The sequence below is a fragment of the Tupaia chinensis genome, unplaced genomic scaffold, assembly GCF_000334495.1.
Source record: "Tupaia chinensis unplaced genomic scaffold, TupChi_1.0 Scaffold000384_1, whole genome shotgun sequence".
Lineage (NCBI taxonomy): Eukaryota > Metazoa > Chordata > Mammalia > Scandentia > Tupaiidae > Tupaia > Tupaia belangeri.
Window position 1 is genome coordinate 360,293 of NW_006159886.1, and position 20,263 is coordinate 380,555.

Genomic DNA, 20,263 nt, shown 5'->3' on the forward strand with positions numbered 1-20,263 from the left:
CACCACCATCATCACCACTGCCATCATCATTACCATTACCATCATCACCATCATCATCACCACCATCGTCACCACCGCCATCACCACTGCCATCGTTACCATTACCATCACCACCATCATCACCACCACCATCACCACCATCACCACCATTACCATCATCATTACCACCATTGCTATCACCACTAGCAGTAACACCACCATCACCACCACCACCATCATCATCGCCATTACCATTATCATTACCACCATCACTATCACCACTAGCAGCAACACCACCATCATCACTATCATCACCACCATTATTACCACCATTTCTGTCATCGTTAGCAGTAGCAACCACCCGACTACTGTACATATCACCAGGGGTGTGGGTTCGGGCTCAATCTGCCTTTCTCCCTGTCCTTGGGCTCACCATCCTGAGGATGGAGGGTACAGCAGCCCTGCAGGACTCAACGTGCTTCCCCAAGGACCAGGCTCTCTTTGTGACAGGAAGTGATTTGGTCTCAAAGGGACAATGGACTTACAGTTGACCTGGACAAAGAGCACCGCCTCGTCATGCCCTGCCATGTTCTCTGCCCTGACAGACACGCGGTAGACTCCGGGGCTCTCGTAGCGATGCCGGATGGGCTCCCCAGTCAGCGTGAGGTTCACATACATGGCTTTGAAGCCATCTCCAAGATCCACCTGGTACTTGGTGGTCAGGACATCACCCTGCAGGGAAACACCACAGGCTGCTCAGGAGTGGACCCTGAAGCTGAGGGGCAGCAGGATCCATGTGGTCAGCAGGGTCCATTTCCTCACTTCTCTCCTCAAAGGGAGTGTGCTCTGGAGATGCACAGGAGACCCAACCTGCTTCTCTCCTCAGAAACCCGAGAGTGCAGGGCTGACAATGGCAGCCAAAGGACTTACCCAGGGGCCACGGCTGCCAGCCACAGGACTTACCCAGGGGCCACGGCCAGGAGTGCACTGTAGGGCAGTCACCCCACCTCTGGAAGGGCGAGGGCAGAGGGGGTGGTTAGGGAGGTAGGCTGGGGTCCTGGGGAGACCCATTGAGGCCGGAGCCAGGTGTGAAGTGGGAGGGCCAGAAGGCAGGGCTTTGGTGATGCAGCTAGAAAGGTGCACCCGTCCGAAAGCTTGTGAACCATCTGCAGAAAGTGGAGGGAGCACGACTTTCCCTCCTGTGACCTGCGCTTCCGGAGTCTCTCAGCTCATTCTGAGCGGAGCAGCGGTGAAGCTAGCGAGGCGGTCTCTGCAGCGCCCACCAGCTGCGCTCTATCGCCACACGAGCTGCTTGGCACCCTGTGCATGTCTGCCACAGGCATCACCCAATGGCGTTTCCCCCCCACCCCCCCAGAGTTGGGGGACATTGAGGAAGGAAATAACTTTTTAAGCTTTATGGCAAGAAAGAGTTCTTACATTCATGAATACCTCCCTTCTTTTCTCTCAGTCCCTCGGCTCTCCTTCCCTCTCCCTCCCTCTTCCCTGCCTCTCCCTGCTGTGCTCGCCCCTCCCCCGAGAACACCCAGAAAACCATTTGTTAATGGTCAAGAGTGAGCCAGGGTTATCAATAACCATTCAGCAATCTTCTCAGTTTACGCCTGCCAGACCTTAAAAGCTGAGCGAATACTTTGACCTAATAATGCTCACTTAACTTCCCACGAATATGTGTAGTGGGCTGAAGAACGACCCCCAATTCATGAGGCGAATTCACCAGGAGCCTCAGAAGGAGAGCTCATTTGGAAAAAGGAGCCTTCGCAGGTGTCCTTAGTTAACACGGTCATACTGGCTTAGGATGAGCCCTAAATCCCGTGACCGGGTCTGTAGGAGGACGGAGGGGAAACTGGAGACTGTGGGGTGACGGAGGCAGCCGGGAGTGATGCCGGCACCAGGGAATTCCTAGGCCACCAGAAGCTGGAAGAGGTCAAATAAATTATTTTCTCAAGCCGCTGTGCTGTTTTAGGCCACCCAGTGGCCCTTGGTCATGGCATCTCCAGGGGCCTAGCACATATGGTATTCCAGTATTCTATTCCACGGGTTGAAGGACGGGCTCTCAAGTCCGGAACTCGGAGGCCGGCTTACCATCCATCGCCCTCTATTTAAAGGCTGCCCCATGGGATTAGGTGGAAGAAGGAGGGAGGGTCTCAAGTCTGCTTGCTCCTGTGGAGGTGGGGGGCGGATTTTCTGCACTGCGTCCCAAGAAACGGTCACTTCTGACCCGGAGTCAGGGTCAGTGGTTTGGCCACCTTGGCGAGGGGCCATGGCTCTGAGGATCTTGTGCTCTTTACTACAAGGGGTTATATTGATGCATGCTTAGCTGCTTAAATATTTCACTTGGACTAAAATAAATAGTCATCCTTTTCCAAATCACAAAAGTAGCATATCCCTCAATGTAGGTGGGGGGACATGACAAAACCAAGGAAAAGAAAATAAAAATTAAAAAAAATATTCATCATAATACCCACCACTAACACCTTGATCTAGTTCATTCAGATCTATTTTTACTATTGAGTACTTTGTAAAAAGTTAAACAGTGAGGCCAGCAGGTGGTGTGGTCATAAGGCACTGGACTCCCACACGCCCACCCACGGTTCGAGTCCCAGGCCTGGTAGCTTGAAGATTGCTGGGTGCATGTGCGTGCCCAAAATCCCAGAAGGAGAATGGAGGAGAAGGGATCGCAGCATGGCCATTCCCGGGGGGAGTGATTGCTCACTGTCTTGCTTTGTCTCTCTCTAGTAAGGACATGCGCCATATGGCAAAAACTTAAAAAAAAAAAAAAAAGTGGAAGTTTATTGTAAAATGACAGATTCCTATGTAACTGTAAGTGAGCACAAAGACCTTCTACATGCCCTTGACCAGGCCCCCCACGGCTAACATCTTGCAAACTGACGACACAGTCACGACACAGAGCAAGGTCCTCCTGTTGCCTTGGACACCCACGCCTACCCCCCCCCCCCCATCAGCCTCTGACTGTGTGGCAACCACTGACCTGGTCTCTACTTCTACTACTCCATCATTTCAAGAGTGTTCTATAAGCGGAACCAAACGGCACGGAATCATTCGGAATGGCCTTTTTAAAAATCTGGCGTGACTCAGCTGCGATTCCTCCTGGTTGTCAGCTACGTCAGTAACCCATTCTGGTTTTGGGGGGCAGTGCCCATAGATGGGTGTACTACCGTTTGCTTCACCTTTTGCCCTGGGAGGCGTCCACCTGGATTGTTTGCCGTTTCTGGCTTTGGTGAACAAAGCTGCTCTGAATATGCATGCACGAGTTTTTGCATGAACACGCCTTCATTTCCCGGGTATAAATGCCCATGAGTGCAATTTTTGGGTTGTGTGCTAATTGCACGCTTAGTTTCTTAAACTGCCACACTGTTTTCAGAGCGGCTGTCCCACTTCCCATTCTCGCCAGCATGTATGATCAGCTTCTCCATATCCCCGCCATCGTTCGGGGTTGTCGGGTTTTATTTTAGCTATTCTGATAGGCGGATAATGATTTCTAATTGCAATTTTAATTTGCATTTCCCTGATGGCTAATGGTGCAGATTTGCCATCTGTATATTCTTCTCCGTGAAATGTGTCTCCAGGCCTTTGTCCATTTCCTAACCGACGGCTTGCTTTCTTGCTGTTGAATTCTGTGAGCGCTTTACATAGCCCAGGTACAGGCTTTGCTGGCTTCTGCTCGCGAGCGTTTCCTCCCACGCCGTAGCCTGCCTTTTCATCTTCTTAACAAGGTCTTCCGCTGAGCAAAAGCGTCTAATTTTGATGAAGCCCAATTCATCATATTTTCCTTTTATGGATTGTGCTCTTGGTGTCAAAATCTAAAGACTCTTTCCTTGCTCTAGATCCCAAATACCTTCTCCTAGGCATTCTGAAAGTTTTAGAGTTTTACATTTAAGTCTGCCATCCACTTGGGGCTAACTTTCTATCTGGAGCGAGGGGAGGGCGAGGCTCGTCCTCACTGGGCGGAAAGGCTGCTCTTTCTCCCCCATGTTGCTCTGTGCTGGTGTCAGGGATCAGCTGGGCCTTTTATGTAAGTCTACCTCTGGGTCCTCTTTCAGATCTGTTTAAAGTTCTTAGATATTCACGAAAGGGGGCTCCTCTGATTCCAGCGCTATTTTCAAGCCTAGCTTGGCTTATGTGTGAGGGTGGGTGTGTGTGGATGTGTTGGCAAGTGCGTGCATGTGAGTGTGCAAGCATCAGTGTGTGATGTGTGTTAGCGCGGAAGCACGACTGAGCATGTGCATCCACCCCTAGCCCCACACCCTTCCCCCAGACAGTGGGAGCACCTGGAACCCTTTCTCTTCCAAGATCATCCTTTTGAGGCTCCCTCACCTCTGCCAGCTCGGCCCCATGCCTGCAGCCTAGCCCTGCAAGGGTCACAACACACTGGGCAGGTGGGAAAGAGGAGCTTCGGGCTGAGGACCTGTCCCACCTTGGCTTCAGCTTGGCGAACCTGCATGTGGTGGACTTGCTCCGATTCCAGGCTCTAGGGGGCAGCAGATGGCCATTTTTCCTGGAAGTCTGCCCTGAAACTCAGGAATCAGAGGGCTCCACTCTGAGGGTCCGGGGTGGCCCTAAGCCAGGCAGGGGGCTTTGTCTTCCTGCCACCCCAAGATACTGCTGTGAACAGAGGTGCCCTACCCCTGCTCCAGGGCTCTCTGCAAGGCTCAAAGCATGAATCTCAGGGCCAGACTCAATGAGAGGACCAGGGGTGGGGTGGGGGTGGGATCTGATCTGCACTCAGGACAGTTCAGACCTGGGGGTCTGTCCATGGGGTCCAAGGCCTGGAAGCGACTCCAGCTTCCACTTGTTACTCTGTGGCCTTGGGAAAGTGACGTCCCTGTGTGAGCCTCAGCTTCCCAGCCAAGCAGCCAGCAAGAGGACACCATGAGAGGGAGTGGCTTATGCAGAGTGTGCCTGGCATGCAGAGCTCGGCCTCCCTTTCAGCCTCAGTTTCCCTGTTGGTACCATCCAGAGTCCCTGCTTTTCCACGCCAAGGACTGTGGTCATCATTACCCCGCCCCACCTTGGCAGCATATTTTGAAGGCTATTTATGTAAAATGCACATAATTATGAAGCCGTGCTTGCTCCATTCCCCATATTTGTTAACCAAAGATGCCCAGCAGACCTGCACACCCAGGGCACGGCCCAGAATCTCGGCTGAGCGCTCTCCAGGAGGACACGGGCGAGTCTATTCTCCTTCGTACTTTTCTGGAGTTTTGAATTTCTTGTGTGCTTTTAAAATTTTTGTTTTTGAATTTTCTACAAAGCATTAGTTACTTCTACAGTCAGAAATATAGTATGCTACAAATTAATTTAAAGACTACAAGGATGGGCCAGCAGGTGGCGTCATGGTTAAGGCGCTGGACCCCACATAGCTAACTGAGCAGTTTGAGTACCGGACATGCCAGGCACGTGTACACTTGTGCCCAAAATTCTGGGAGGAGAATGGAGGAGAAGGGATTGCAGTGCGGCCATCCCCCGCTAGGGAGCGATTTCTCATTTTCCCCGTCTCTTTGGCGAGCACACGTGCTCTATAACAAAAAACAAACAATGAAAAGTGAATAAATGAAAAGACTACAATAAAATACAACAATTAGGTTATTACCATAGGAGAGTAGACGTTTTGGTGATCTTTACGTTCTTGATATTTTTATGTGCTTTTTGAACACTCTACAATGGACATACATGATTTTTAAAATCAGAAGAAAATGTAACACTTGTTCTAAAGTAAAGGAGATTAAGAAGAAATTTTATATATATCGTTGTGTTTTTTTTAAGTTACAGGGTTTTTTTTTTTTCTTTTTCAACTTTCTGCTTTTCTTAAGATTCCAAATTGACTAAATCAAGAATTAGAGGTTTAAACAACTGTCAGAGCTGGCCAGCCCCATAATGCAGCAATTAAGCACTGCACACAGAAGGCTGGATTCCACACGGCAGACCATGGTTCGATTCCCAGCCCTAGCAGCTTGAAAAATATGTCAGCATGTGTGTAGACATGCCTCAGATCCTGACGGGATGGAGAAATGGAAGCAACAAAATTGCAGTGTGACCATGTCCCATTGGGGGATGCTCGCTCCGTTCGCTCTCTCCCTGGCTAACATACCTTCTAACAAACACACAAACAAACAAAAATTGAAAAACCTGTACGGCCATGACGGTAATCAACAGGCCCCAGTCCAGTACACACACATGTACATGCAGCCCTCCATGTCTGACCCTGCCTTTGCCCTGCCGTACTCGGATACCCTCCCTTACATTCTCCCCTCCTCGCGTCTGCTCTGCCTCCCGTTTAAAGGCTGGTCTGGCTCACCGTCCCCTCCCGCAGTTTGGAACGGGCTGTTCTCAATGGCCATGCTCTAAACCACTTCTGGGCACAGAAGACACCTGTGCACCTGTGCACATCTGGCCAGTGCGTGCTGCCCTGTGGGACAACATCTGAGCCGGGGAGGCGCCCACTCACCTGCTCCTGCCGCACCACAAACAGGACGTCCTCCCCAGGACGCACGGCCACCGCCTCGCCCTGGATGCTGATCTGCAGGCCCCGGGGAGCTTTCCTGCCTTTGATAGATCAAGCTCATATCCTTCTTCACACACCCAATCACTCATTCTCCATCTATCTCCACCATGCAGTCCCAGATCAGCCAAATCCAACAGGTTCATCTTTCTCTGAAAACTTCCTCCTCCGTCTGTTTTCCTTATCTTGACAAATGTCATCAATATTTTTATACCAAATTGTTTCTTCCTTTTATATTTTCATCTCTTCTGCTCCCTCTGCTGAGGTTGCACTTTCGTCCCACTTGTCTGCTGATGAATGCTTACTCATCCCCAAGACGAAGAATCACCTCTTTGATGAAGCATCACCAGCCCAGCCAAGTAAAAACAACCTGCAGGTTCTTCTGACCTTGAGAAAATGCTTTTCCCACAGAGAACTTTTCAGCCAGTTGAGTTGGACTCTTCTTAAAGGTCACATGGACTCTTGTACTAGAAGTATTGGTACGTTTCTGTTTCCTTGGTTGGCTTCAGATTCTGCATTGTTCTCACAGAGCAAACAAGGTGTAAAGGAAAATCAATGAAGAAGAGAAACTGAGCATACACTGGACATAAATGATGTTGCCTGTTGACATCCGCTGGAGACATCTAGAACAATATGTGTAGTTCAAAATTATGACAGAGAACATGTTCCAGGAAGAAGAAAGAGCACATGGAAGAGCCCTAAGATAAGGAGTTAAAAGAATTTTGTTCTTTTAACTTTTGTTCATACTTCTGAGGGACCACAGTGGTCGAGGCACTGTCAAAGGGACAGTGCTATATGAAACTCCTTGAGGGACAAAATTGCAGTGTGACCATGTCCCATTGGGGGATGCTCGCTCCGTTCGCTCTCTCCCTGGCTATCATACCTTCTAACAAACACACAAACAAAAATTGAAAAACCTGTACGGCCATGACGGTAATCAACAGGCCCCAGTCCAGTACACACACATGTACATGCAGCCCTCCATGTCTGACCCTGCCTTTGCCCTGCCGTACTCGGATACCCTCCCTTACATTCTCCCCTCCTCGCGTCTGCTCTGCCTCCCGTTTAAAGGCTGGTCTGGCTCACCGTCCCCTCCCGCAGTTTGGAACGGGCTGTTCTCAATGGCCATGCTCTAAACCACTTCTGGGCACAGAAGACACCTGTGCACCTGTGCACATCTGGCCAGTGCGTGCTGCCCTGTGGGACAACATCTGAGCCGGGGAGGCGCCCACTCACCTGCTCCTGCCGCACCACAAACAGGACGTCCTCCCCAGGACGCACGGCCACCGCCTCGCCCTGGATGCTGATCTGCAGGCCCCGGGGAGGCGTCAGGGGACACTGGAGCTGCACTGGGCTCTGCCGCAGGTCCACACCGCCTTCACACACGTTGGACACCACCTTCCGGTACCTGGATAGATGAGAGCGGTCAGGATCAGATCGGACAGGTGGGGGAAAGGGCTCAGCTGTCTGGGCAGCAGTGTGCTTGTCACCCGGGTGAGGGGACTTCAGCTTCTGACCCCCAAGGCTCCCGTCACCCACGTGCACCCTCCTCCTGTCTCCTCCTCATTGCTGTTACTGTTCCGTTTCCAAGAGGAGAAAACCGAGGCTCAGAGCAGGGAAGACTGGTAACAGCAGGACCTGCTTCAGTCAGCAGGCACATCTTCGGTCTGCTCGTATTACTTACAATAGCAATAGCTGTTGTTGCTGCTGCTGAGGGACTGATTTAAGGAGCCGGCCTGAAACCTGTGGAATCTCTGGGAAACGCAGAGAACACAGTGCCCAGGAGGGACTTGGGTCCACCCTGCCCTGCCTGCGACTCACAATGCAGCTGTGGGCAAGCGATATCTCTCGTCCCAAAGCTCCGCATCCCTGGCCCAGATGGCACCCCACCCATGGACCCCGTCCCACAGCTCACATTCGCTAACACCTGTTACGCTCCAGGTCCTGGACTATGGTGTGCGCAGTGCCTTCCCGGTCAAATCCCACCCATGGAAAAGCACGACTGGGACGGTGCTGGGCAGGGTGACGCAGGAGAAGGAAGAGCACCCCAGTCGTGGGGAGACCTGTGAATGCCCTGTGGTGGGTAGGAGGAGCCCAGAGAGGGAGCAGGCTTGGGATGAGGCCAGACGGGCCTTGGAGCAGAGCCCTGGGAGCCCTGGGTGCCCTGGGCGACCACAGCTGGGCAGCGCGGCACCAGTGAAGGTCCCAGGCGCACTGAGCATCAGTCTGTGAGCCCAGCGTCGCCACCAAAATGCTCCCCAGCGCCGGTGCCTCTTCTTGTCCTCAGGGCTGATTTCCCCGAGGTTCAGACACTGAGTGCACACTCGGAAGTCTGTCCTGCGAGGATCTATTTGATAGTGGCTTGAAAGAAAATGCTGTTCTTCAGAGCAACCCGCCTCCGCCCTGAGCCCCGCAGGGCGCTGCTATGATGATGGTGCGAGCCCTCTGCTCTGAGGCCGCAGCTCTGAAACGTCAGGTGGGAGCCTCTGCCCGCCAGACCCTGGGGGTGTGCTGGAGAGGCTGCTGTGGCTGCCCGGTGCGGGGTGGGGGACGGAACGATGGGTGGGTGCTGGATACCTGGCTAGATAGAGGGATTGGTACCCGGGGAGACGGCTGACGGTGAGGTGGTGACAGATGGGCGATGGAAGGATGGAGTGTGGACAACTCGGCTTGTCACCCAGCGGAGCGCTCAGCTTCTGACCCAGTTTCCTCAGCGCCCCAGGGGAAGCAGTGGGGGCTTTCCAATAAGCCTGAAGGCTTTTCTCTCCCCCTCTGAGAGCTCTCCCTGAGAACTGGGGGTGGGGACCTTCAGGTGGAGCACGTCTGGGGCCTCCTGAAGCTGAGGCTCACAGCATTCACGCCACTCACTTTTTTTTCCTTCAGATTTTTACTATAGGGTATGTGTGTTCACAGGAGAGACAGAGACAGGTAGGAAGAGAGACAGCGAGAAATCACCCTCCATGGGGAAAGGCTATATCGCAATCCCTTCTCCTTCATTCTCCTCTCAGAATTTTGGGCACACACACGTGCCCGGTGTGAGTTTCAAGCCTCTGGGCCCGGGACTCAAACCGTGGGCGGCCATCAGAATCGAGCAGCATAACCATTATGCCATCTGCTGGTCCTACCCCTAACCTTTTTACGAAGCTAATCCTTTATAAACTGTGTGCTCAGCTGCGGTGGAGGAACAGTACCACGCGTGCTCACACCCGCTGAGCACCAGCCCCCATGCATAGCTGCGTTCATCCCACAGCAGACTGAAGGGACACCTGCGTGTTGTGAGGCTTACAGTCCAGCAGGGAGGACAATTAGCTGAGTGATGACAATAACATCAATAAGCCCGGGGCCAGGGGTGGGTGGTCAAGGAAGGCTACCTGGAGGAAGTGCCATTTAAGCTGAGACCTCCAGGCAGCATGAACGCCTCCAGCTAAGAGCCTGGCTCACTAAGTGTCAGTAGATGGGGCAGCTTGAAGGACCAGGGTGGGGGGAACTGCTTCTCGGGGTGAGCACAGCACCTGCAGCCGGTCTGGGCTGTGGGCAACTTGCACCTTTTCTGTTCAGAGCCGACTGAGGCCGCTGTCCCCTGGTGCTGGCCCACATGAGCCCAGCGGGGAGACCGTGGCCTCCTTTGGCCTGGGAGGTGTGTTCACGTGTCAGTGACGGGTGGCACACGTGAGTCCTGGATTCAGGCTCCACGCTCACGAGCACAGCACACCCTCAGCCTGACTCCTCTTCCTGACTCCACTCGGGAGCTGCAGGCGCAGCCAGGAAGACAGCTTTTGGGAGGCCCAGGGCTCTGCCCTGGAGTTGTAGGGGATGGCCGGGCGCACACTCACCCGAGGCTGCTGGTGTAGGTCTGGCCCAGCGCACAGTCGTCGGGAGGGGACAGCGGGTTGTACCAGAAGTTGGCGGAGCACTTGCCGGCAGCAGACTCTGAGGACGTGCGCTCAAACCCGTAGTCACTAGGGAAGGAAAGAACAGGGGCCAGGTGACAGGCACAGCTGGGTGTCAGAGGTGAAGTCTGGGGGGCTGGGCGGGGACCCTCATGCCAAGGGCCTGCTGTGCACCTGTTTTCTGGGACACAGAAGCTAATCCACAAGGCAACGGACTCTCACATGACCAACTGTGTTGGAGTCCCGGACCCAGCGGCTTGAAAACTACAATGGGCGTGTTTGTGTATGCCCAGAGCCCTGAGAGGAGAAACGGGGAGAGGAATGCAGCCTGGCCATCCCCCCAGGCAGTGACTTCTCGCTTTTCTTCTCTCTGTCTCTGTCTCTGTCTCTCTCTGGCAAACACATGGCAAGCACAGGTTTTGCCCTATGGTGAAAAATCTTAAAGGAAAAAAATACACCCACGAATCCTTTAACCCTCCTTGCTTGAGTGTGGGCTGGACTTATTGACCTGCTTCTTTTCTTTTTTTATTTGAGAGGTTTTTGCTATAGGGCACGTGCGCTCTCCAGAAAGACAGAGAGAGAGAGACTGCAAGCAAGAAATCATCCCCTAGGGGGATGGCCATGCCACAATCCCTTCTTCTTTCTCCTCTTGGGATCTTGGGCACGCATGCACACGCGTCCAGCGTGAGTTTAAGCCACCGGGTCCGGGACTCGAACCGTGGTCAACTGCATGTGAGTCCAGCGATATAGCCATTATGCCAACTGCTGGTCTCCTTATTGACCTGCTTCTAACAGACAGAATAAGAGGGAGTGACAGTATATGACCCTGAGACCAGGCTATGATTGGTCTCAGGCATTGTGGCCCCCTCCTGGCTGCAGGGGGAAGCTGGCTGCCATGTTGTGAGGATGCTCAAGCAGCCACAGGAGATCCATGGGTCAAAGAACTGGATGCTCACCAGAGGAAGTCTGAGTCCCGGCACTCACACACACGAGATGTGAGTGCTGACGTGAAGCTCCTCCCCTTAACACACCAGGACGTGGACTTCCTCTTCCGGAAGCTTCTCTGCTGGCCCATGATGCAGTGGTCACCCTGCAGCACAAACATAGGGGTGAGGAGGCAATTCAGAAGGGCCGGCCGCTGATCACGCTCGACCCCAGACATGGCTGATACCTCAGGCAGCAGTTGGGGCAGAAAGGTGTCCCCTGAGGGGAAGTAGCAGGCTGGAAGCCAAGCTGGGGCAGCCTCCCTCTCCTCCTAATCTGCCAGCCTTCACTGGGCACCTACTGAGTACAGGGACCACAGAGCTGTGGAAACTGCAGCCCCATTAAGTCCCTCTTTATCCCTTGGGCCCTGAGGGTGCTAGGCCTGTACAGGAGCTGGGGCCTAACCGTGGTCTTGGGGGTCCTGTGGATGCACAGTAGGGCCACAAGGAGTGATCAGAACAGGCCCCTCCCCCACCTGGGCAGTAGCAGGTGCAGGACTGACAAGGCATCGCTGATTAGCCAAACTTTAGCCAGCTCCTTGAGCCTTCTTGGGGGCCCGTGCACTCGGAAACCCAACTCTAGGAAAGAAACCTGCTAACTCCATTTAGCCAGAAGCCCACCCTGGATTCCTGATTGTCCTCAACATGTGACCAGGCTCCCCCCGACCGTCTCAGGTGACGTCCTAGTCCATGGCTTGCCGCGGCAATGTCCCTGTTGGTCCAGTTTAGTCAGAAACCCCTTAATCCTGAAATTCCCTTTGAGTAATTTTCTACCCTAGGGCCCCCTCACCACACACATGCACACACACACACACACACACACACATGCACACACACACGCACACACACACACACACGCCAGGCTGCTCCCTGGCTCTAAGTTCCCACCTGCCCATGTGGGATTCAGAGAAGCCCCTTGTCTCCCCATTACCAGACCCCAGCACGGCTCCTACTCCTATCACGGTGGGCCTGGGTAAAGCTTCTGCATCATGCTTTAGCAAATGTTCATCAATCCTCTCTCTAACAGAGAGCTAGCTAATTTCCAACAATCCCAGGCCCTGCACTGAAACACCGCATTTCTCCAGACCCCACTGTCACATACGGAGCACACATGTGTTGTCTTCCTGAGATCCGGAAAACCCGGAATCCCGAGCATACTCTTCCTCCATGGGTTGGGATAGTGAATGATCCATAATTCCGTGAGTGGAGTGTGTGACCGACTCTCGGCCCAGAGCCACCCCAGGGTCCAGACAATCCACAGGAGGATCAGACTTGTAGAGTTGGGGGACTCCTTGAGGACCTCCTGGAGGGGAGCACTCTGGCAGACAGAGGGCCCTGCCTGCCTCCTGCCCACCTGGAGGTTGGTGAGGTCCCAGGAGCTGTAGTCTTCCTCGCTGCACTGCCTGGAGAAGGAGGGCCGGAAGTCCACCTTGACAAGCTCCCAGTCAGAGCGGAAGCTGATGTGGCCGAAGACCCTGGGTGGAAAGGGGAAGGGACAGGAAAGCACCTTAGTTTGCTCCACCTGTGCTGTGCAAACCCACGTGGACAGGGGTGCAGCAACGCCTCTGCTGCCCTGGCTGGGGTGAGAATGGGGCACCCGGGCACCGTGCCTGGTGTCCGCAGGTGTTAGCATCCCACAGCTGCTGGTCCTTATCTGTGGCTTGTACTGTGGGTCATGTACAAGCACTGTGTGGGCCAGCTCGTCTGAGCCTGTGTGGTCAGCCCCCGATGAATGGGCAAGGAGCCCCGTTCTCCCAGCTGCCACCAGGGCCCTTCCACAGCTGCAAGTCAGTCTTGTGCTCTGCATGGGAGACATCCCCAGGCGGCAGGGCCAGCCATGTCATCTTGGCCTGGATTTGGACAGTGGGGCTACCTGGGAAAATGTGCTCCCCTGTGTGGGGGATGAGAGCGAGACAGGGAAGGAGAGGGGAGCGGGGTGAGGTCCTCTGAGCAGGCGGCCCCCACAGGCCTGCGCCCCACTCTGTGTTCTAGCGCGGCCGTGCCCCCTCTACCGCGGTTTGCATCATTTCTGTGTCAGCTGGAATTGGAAACTTGTTTGAAGCTGCGGCACTGTGAAATAGGGGATGTGCAGGAACCATTCTGATCTTTGAAACACAAAACCTCAGACGGTGACAGCGGCTGGCCGTGAATTCTGCCGTTGCCATTCTGGGGACACAATGTCCTGTCTGCCGGGGGAGATGAAAGCTGGGCTGTTTCTGAAGCCCACACCAGCTCTGATGTGCTGACGGTCGGGGTGCAGGGCCGGGCATCCTGCGAGGACGAGCCGGTGATGCCCTGGGGTGGAAGGTGCCCATTTCTCAGGCCCTGCAGAGACGCTGACCTCCTGCCCTCTGTATACAGGTCAGTCACCACCAGGCATGGCTGGCTCCTGCCCTGGCAAACAGCTCAGCCCTGCAAGGGGTCCGTGCCGAGCCTGCCCTCAGTCCTCCAAACACTCACAGGCTGGGGCCTTTTGCCTGTTGCCTCCCCTGTGGTCTCAGGAAAGGAGGGGATGCACTCCGCCTGTCCCCGGTGAAGCCGGTAGGAGCTTTAGGGAGTGAAATGTGTGGTCATGGGTGAGCCTGTGTCCAGGGCCAGGGGAGCCACCAACACCAGGCATCAGAAACTCTGAAAGCGGTGGGACCAACAGTTGGTGTAAGGGCCATGTCGCTGGACTCCCATGTAGTTAACTATGGTTCCAGTCCCGGACCCGGTGGCTTAAACTCACGCCGGGCACATGTGCATGCGTGCCCAAGATCCCGAGAGGAGAATGGAGGAGAAGGGATTGTGGCGTGGCCATCCCCCCTGGGGGGTGATTTCTCGCTTTCTGTCTCTCTGTCTCTTTCTGTCTTTCTGGCGAGTGCACGTGCCTTATATCAAAAACCTCTCCAAAAAAAGAAAAAAAGAAAAAAGAAACTCTGAAGGGGGCTACTCCCCACCGGGATCCTGGGGCCTCCCTCCTCTCTGGGTGGGGTCCCTTCCCACCATTTCCTGAGGGGGTAGACTTCTTTGAGAGCTTAGCATTTCTAGAGATGGGAGATAAAGCCTTCAGGTGGGATTTCTTAAGAGAATAAGATGAGATAATGGATAAAAACAGCCCCTAAGATGCAGTAGGAGCTCAATAAAGCCTCTGACAGCCCCATCACCGGGGCCATATTGGTGACCTGGGGACAAAGCGTGCAAGGGCATCCCAGGGAAGACGCGGAGTGGTTTTGCCACAAGCAGGCCTGCGTCCCATGGCTGGGGCTGCCCCTGTGTGGCCTCCTGAGAGCTCTGTGGGCCTGCAGAGGAGGACAGGGCATGAAAAGGGAGGTGGGGCGAGGGCCAGGCACTTCTGGGCTTTTCTGCACGTGCCTTTCCGGCTGGCGGGAGAGCGCAGAAGGGTCGTGAGAGGGAAGGCCCACTGCAGCAGGGAGGGCAAACTCACGTGTGACTTGGGTAATGACTCGGCTGGCTCTTCGTTCTGAGACCAAGCCCGGGAATCACGGCCTTCAGTCCCCACTTCCACAAAGCATGGGCTGCTCCAGCCAGGGGGCGAGGGAAAGGTCACAGGGCCCAGCCGCCTCGGGGGAGAGGGTGGGACAGGCCTGTCTGCTCCAGAAAGGCCAGAGCAGAGAACCAAAGTCCAGGGGGCAGTCCCACGTCAGTCGCCCCTGGCCCCGAGCTGAGCACTTGGAAAGGGAAGAGTGGTGGGATGCTCCAGCAGTTTCCCGTGGCTGGTCTAACAAATTGCCACAACCCGATGGCTTAAAATAACAGAAATGTGGGGCCAGCAGATGGCACAGCGGTTACGTCTCTGGACTCCTACCTGACTGACCGAGGTTCGAGTTCTAAACCTGGGGGCTTGAAACTCAAACGGCATGCATGTGCGTGCATGTGCGTGCATGGGCATGCATGTGCGTGCATGTGCATGTATGTGTGTGCATGTGTGTGCATGGGCATGCGTGCCCAAGATCCTAGGAGGAGAATGGAGGAGAATGAAGAAGAAGGGATTGCGGCCCGGCCATCCCCATGCGGGGTGACTTCTCACTTTCGCTCTCATTGTCTCTCTTTCTCTGGTGAGCACACACATCCTAAGGCAAAACCCTCTAAATAAAATAAAATAATAAAAACCCAGAAATGTGTTCTCTCACAGTTTGGAGGTAAGTCCTACACGAAGGGGTCTTGGGGCCATGCTCCCGCCTAAGACTCTAGGGGAGGAGCCTTCCTGGCTCTTCCAGCCCCCGGTGACTCCAGGTGATCCGGGTTTGCGGCCGTAGTGCTCGGTGCCTGTCTGCACGCGGCCCTCATCTGTGTCTGCGCGTCTGTCCTCTCTTCTTACATGGCCGCCGGTCACGGAGTAGGCCTGCCCTATCACGGCCTCATCCTGACTTCATCCACCAGCGCGACCCTATCTCCAAATAAGGGACACCCACAGGTGCCAGGTCTCATCATAAAGACATACAGGGGAGCCCCACCACGCGGCGCCAAGTGCGCCTGGGTGCCTGGCATCGGGGTGCTGAGAGTCCGGGGCCCTGGCCCAGCTCAGAGCCAGCTCGGTCTACAATAGGTCCCCCACGTGGCGGGATGCCCAAGGAGAAGGTGCCTGGGTGAGTCTTTATTTCATCGGGTCCTGGGGACATGCCTGCTCTTCCTTAGCATGGCTGCAGCAGGGTTAAGCCCTGTGTGCCTGTCTTCAGTTCTCATTGTCCCCTGAGTCTCGCTCCTGGGCCAGGCAGCTCTGAATACCAGGGATTCCAACACCTCTCAGCCCCATGGGGCCTCATGTAGCATTTGACCCAAGGTGGGGCTCGGCACAGGCTGCTGGGTTGGAGATGGAAGCTGGGCAGGACCGTGCCTTCGACACAGAGTAGGGTTACAGCCAAGCTCCTCCCTGTACTGGCCTGTCTGGGTCCGGACCTCACCCCTACCGGGTAGCTAAGGAAGGTGCCAACAGCTGATCGTACCACTGTCATCATTAACTGCAGACAGGATGCCAGAGTGACCCTGAGCCTCAGCTCTGCCTCTGCTGGCCAGCAGACCCTGGGCAGGCAGCAGACACCCTGGAACAGGGAAGAGTGGCCACCTCCCAGGGGACCTGGGGATGGGGGCTGAGGGGAACTACTGGGCCCTGACTTGAGGTGGAGGCCGGGTCCCGAGCCTGAGCGCACTTCAGGGCAGCGAGCCTGGGCCCATGCCCCCAGCCCTAGCCCATGCACTCACGTCATGACCAGCGTCTCGTCCCCCGGCTCGCTCAGAAGCCCGTCCACGAACACCGAGGTGCTGGTGAAGTTGTGAGTGCTCCAGGTGAGGCCCTCGTCCACACTGAACCTGCCAAGAGAAGGGACGTTGGCCAAGCAGGCCTGGACGCTCCCCGTGGCAGCCCAAATCCCGCATGCAACCACAAGGCCCATGTGCTGGGCGTGGTGCTGGCGACCGCAGAGATGGTCTTAGTCCCTGCATGGCTTTGGAAACACTGGTTTGGCCTACCCAAGGCCTCAGACTGGCCCAGGGGTGCCAGGCCAGTGACAGGAGGAGTGTCATAGTGCCACCATCTTACAAGGCAGAAGGCTCTTTTCTCTGCCAGAAGTGATACTTACTGGCAGCTGCCCTCTCTGCCTTCTAGGCTCTGGGTCCCATGGCCCCTTAATTCCTCAGGGGCTCTTTGATGGATCTGAAGAGGTCGCAACCCACTCTCACCTAAGTACCTTCAGGTAGCTTCCTTGTTTCCTTGTTTGGATCACCCTGGTCTCATGCCCTCCACTCAACTAATTCTTGTTACTATTTAAAAGTCTCCTCCTCTGGGAAGCCTTCCAAGCTCCTCCAGATAGAGTGGAGCCTCCAGTGGGGCCCTCAGCCCCAGGCCTCCTCCTGTCTCTCCCCGACCCTGCCGTCTTGTCTTCCGCGTTGGCTTGGCTCTGAAGGCCTCACGACCCAGTTATGGGAGGGTCTGCCAGGCTCGCGTCTCCCCCTGTTGCTATGCTTATTGCTGTCCGCTGTGGGGACACTCTGAGAGGGCTCCGGGTGGAGAAAGGGCCCCGTCCCCACGCCACGCCTGCACAGCCTGCCGCTGGCCCGAGCGACTGTACTTGAGAATCTTCAGGGGGATGGAGGTGTCTTTGATGGCCACGATCACGCCGCCGTGGTCCAGGTACAGGATGTGGTGCTCCTCCTCGAACACCTGCAGAGGGGGAAGGCTGAGAAGGTCAGGGGTCATTCGGGAGCAGCACTGACAGCGCGCAGGCTGGGGCGTCGGCGGGCTAGGTCACCGAGGCTGGGGCAGGCCTCAAGCTCCCGGATCCCCACACGGACTCAGCACACACCAAATGAACGGATGTGGGAGAGAAAAACACACAGAGACGCGGCACATGGTCCTCCACACACAGGGACGCGACACATGGTCCTCCGCACACAGGGATGCGGCACAAAAAGGGCCAGCGACATGCAGAGGAGAGCAGGACAGTGAATTGAGAAAACATTTGTGATCAATGTATCAGGAAAAGTAAACCCCAATTTGACATGAAGACTCAACTTAAATAACACATCCTCCAGGAAGCCCTCCTTGATGTCAGGTTGGGTGGGATGCTGGCTCTGGGCTCCACAGCGCCCCACCCCAGCACTTACTACACTAATCTATCACTGTGTCCTCCAGCCGGGAAACTCCTTCAAGGAGGGCTTGCTTCAAGGCCTCTTGGTGCTCACCCCAGCTCAGCTCAGAGCTCGGTGTCTCAGGGTGTGCAGGGCGTGTGTGGGATGAATGAACAAATGACTGAATGAACCACCCCAAGTCTTCAGGGGACAGAAGGCTAAGCAGCCCCACAGGGCTCGCACGGGAGCAGATACCCATGGTGGTCTCCCTAGTCTGCCAATGGCCCTGGGGTGGGGTCCCGCTTTACAGACGAGGAAGCTGCAAGCCAGAGTGGGGTGCAGGGAGAAGGCAGAGCCCGGTGTGGCCTGCAGGACATAAGGGCCTTCACCAGTACTTCAGGAACATCCACGTGTAGGTGGCAGGCACGTGTTCCTGGACGCTGCCCGGCGGAGTCACTGCCATCCCTGCCACGCTGCCCCGTCTTGCCCGTCTCCCAGGAAGCAGCCCCGCTCAGCTCCCACCCTGTCCTGTCTCCCAGGCCTGAGACTTATTCAGTCTCCCTGCGGCCTTTGCAGGAAGGGCCTGGTGAGCCCCGGCGGGCAGCAAGGACCGTGGACACTTGGCCCAGGGACGGCACCGCCACGCAGCTCCCTGGAGATGTGAATAGGCCCAGAGCCCAGCGAGGCAGGAGTAAATGGGCTCAGCTGGCTCCTGGCTCCTTCCTAACAGAGGTCGGTCCACAGGGGCTGCACCTGCACTTCCTGGCAAGGCGGACGAGCCGAGAGGCCCCCGACTCCAGGCAGGCTGCTCTGAGGCTGTGAGCCAGTTGCACAACGAAAATGGGGAAATTGCAAAAAGAGGTATTAGCAGCATCTTCTCTGCTCATCCATTTTGAGTCTTTGATCCCAGGATGAGGGCTCCTGGACGTGGGAGGTGACAGCCTGGGGATTCTAGGATGCCGCAGAAGAACTTCCCACAACCCTCCTGCCTACCCATCGGCACACTCACAGACTCAGTGCTGTAGGCCCCCTCTGTGGGGGGCTGGGATTCCAGGCCTAGCCTCCAGGAATTCACAGCCCGGGCAGAGACCCCCAGGGAGGCCTCTCCACCGGGGCTCATCCTCCCAGACACCACCCAGGTGTCGACTGTTACAAGGCTCTGTCATCTCTGACTTGGAAAACCTGGTCTCAGCCCAGTTCTTGTCACAGCACATGGGTCAAGCCAACATTTGGGGACAATGATGTCACATCCCAATGAAACTATGACCCAGGCAGGGGTCCCTAGGGCAAGTGGAGCTCAGGTGGTCTCAGGAGTGACAAGGGCATCATGGGGGAGCGGGGAGGTGAGCCGCAGTATGAAGGCCTGTAGGTCACAGAGAGCAGGTGTGCATGGAGGAGGCCGTGCAGGGCAGGGCCCGAGCTCTGGGAACAAGTCGAGAGGCCCAGGCTGGGCACTGGGCAGCCGGGACAGGTGCAGATGACCCGTGCAACAGCTGAGGCTTGACCCAGGAGTGACAGAACAGATCCCCTTGTGCAAGTCTCCTCAGGTGCTGGGGGAGGTGGGTCAGGGGGCGGAGGCTGTGGTGATTCGGGAGGAAAGTGAACTCCGAAGCAAACAGCTTCTCCAGGAGGGAGGGAGCTCCGTGTCTCAGGGCATGTTCTGGGAGAATCCGGGCTCCCTCACCAAGCACGTGTACCCCGGCCCTGGCCCTCAGGCCCATGAAGCTATACAGGCGAACATCACAGCACGTCAGACCCATCTCCGTCCCGTGCCCACCCACTTCCCTCTGAACCTGCCAGGCAAAGCCTCTGCCCTGAGTGGTAAAAGACCCCATGCCCTTGCCAGTTGGGGCCTTATCTACTGCCTTTTGGGGTCCCCTGAGGAGATGGGGGTCACTGAACGCAAGGGTGTGGCAGAGTGAAAGAGGAGTGGGCTTCTCAGCCTGGCTTCTAGAACCCAATTTCCCCCAGGGCTGGAACCAGGTGCACTGAGGGTGTGCACACTCACGGCCCCAGGCCCCACACCCCGACCCTGGACCCCACACCCTCCTCCTTGAGGACGATGGGCAGAACGCCCCCAAGCCGTCCAGGGCCCCCAGAACGTCTGTTCTTGCTAGCTTGGGACTCTGGACAGAGAGCTCCAGGCCTTCCAACTCCCACAGCAGGGAGCAGGGTCTCCAAACATCTCCTGCACCTGGCTCACCTCCCAGGAGCAGGGCTGGGTGGGGAAGACCCACAGGACCCTGACCCCACCTCTCCCTTCTCCGCCTCCCCCATACACGGAGTCCCAGCTGGAAACTTGAACG

At 55.8% G+C, this 20,263-nt stretch overlaps 1 protein-coding gene across 1 annotated transcript in view; it reads right to left on the reverse strand.

Annotated features, from left to right (window-relative positions):
• The window catches only part of SORCS2 (sortilin related VPS10 domain containing receptor 2), a 585,200-nt gene that overhangs the window by 21,932 nt on the left and 543,005 nt on the right, over positions 1–20,263 (reverse strand). Inside the window, exons 13-19 of the mRNA XM_006153641.2 lie at positions 17,459–17,550; positions 16,593–16,700; positions 12,745–12,865; positions 11,364–11,497; positions 10,351–10,476; positions 7,754–7,925; positions 525–711 (exon numbers count right to left, since the gene is read on the reverse strand). Coding sequence (XP_006153703.1) covers positions 525–711; positions 7,754–7,925; positions 10,351–10,476; positions 11,364–11,497; positions 12,745–12,865; positions 16,593–16,700; positions 17,459–17,550 — 940 coding nt within the window. The remainder of the gene's footprint in view (positions 1–524; positions 712–7,753; positions 7,926–10,350; positions 10,477–11,363; positions 11,498–12,744; positions 12,866–16,592; positions 16,701–17,458; positions 17,551–20,263) is intronic.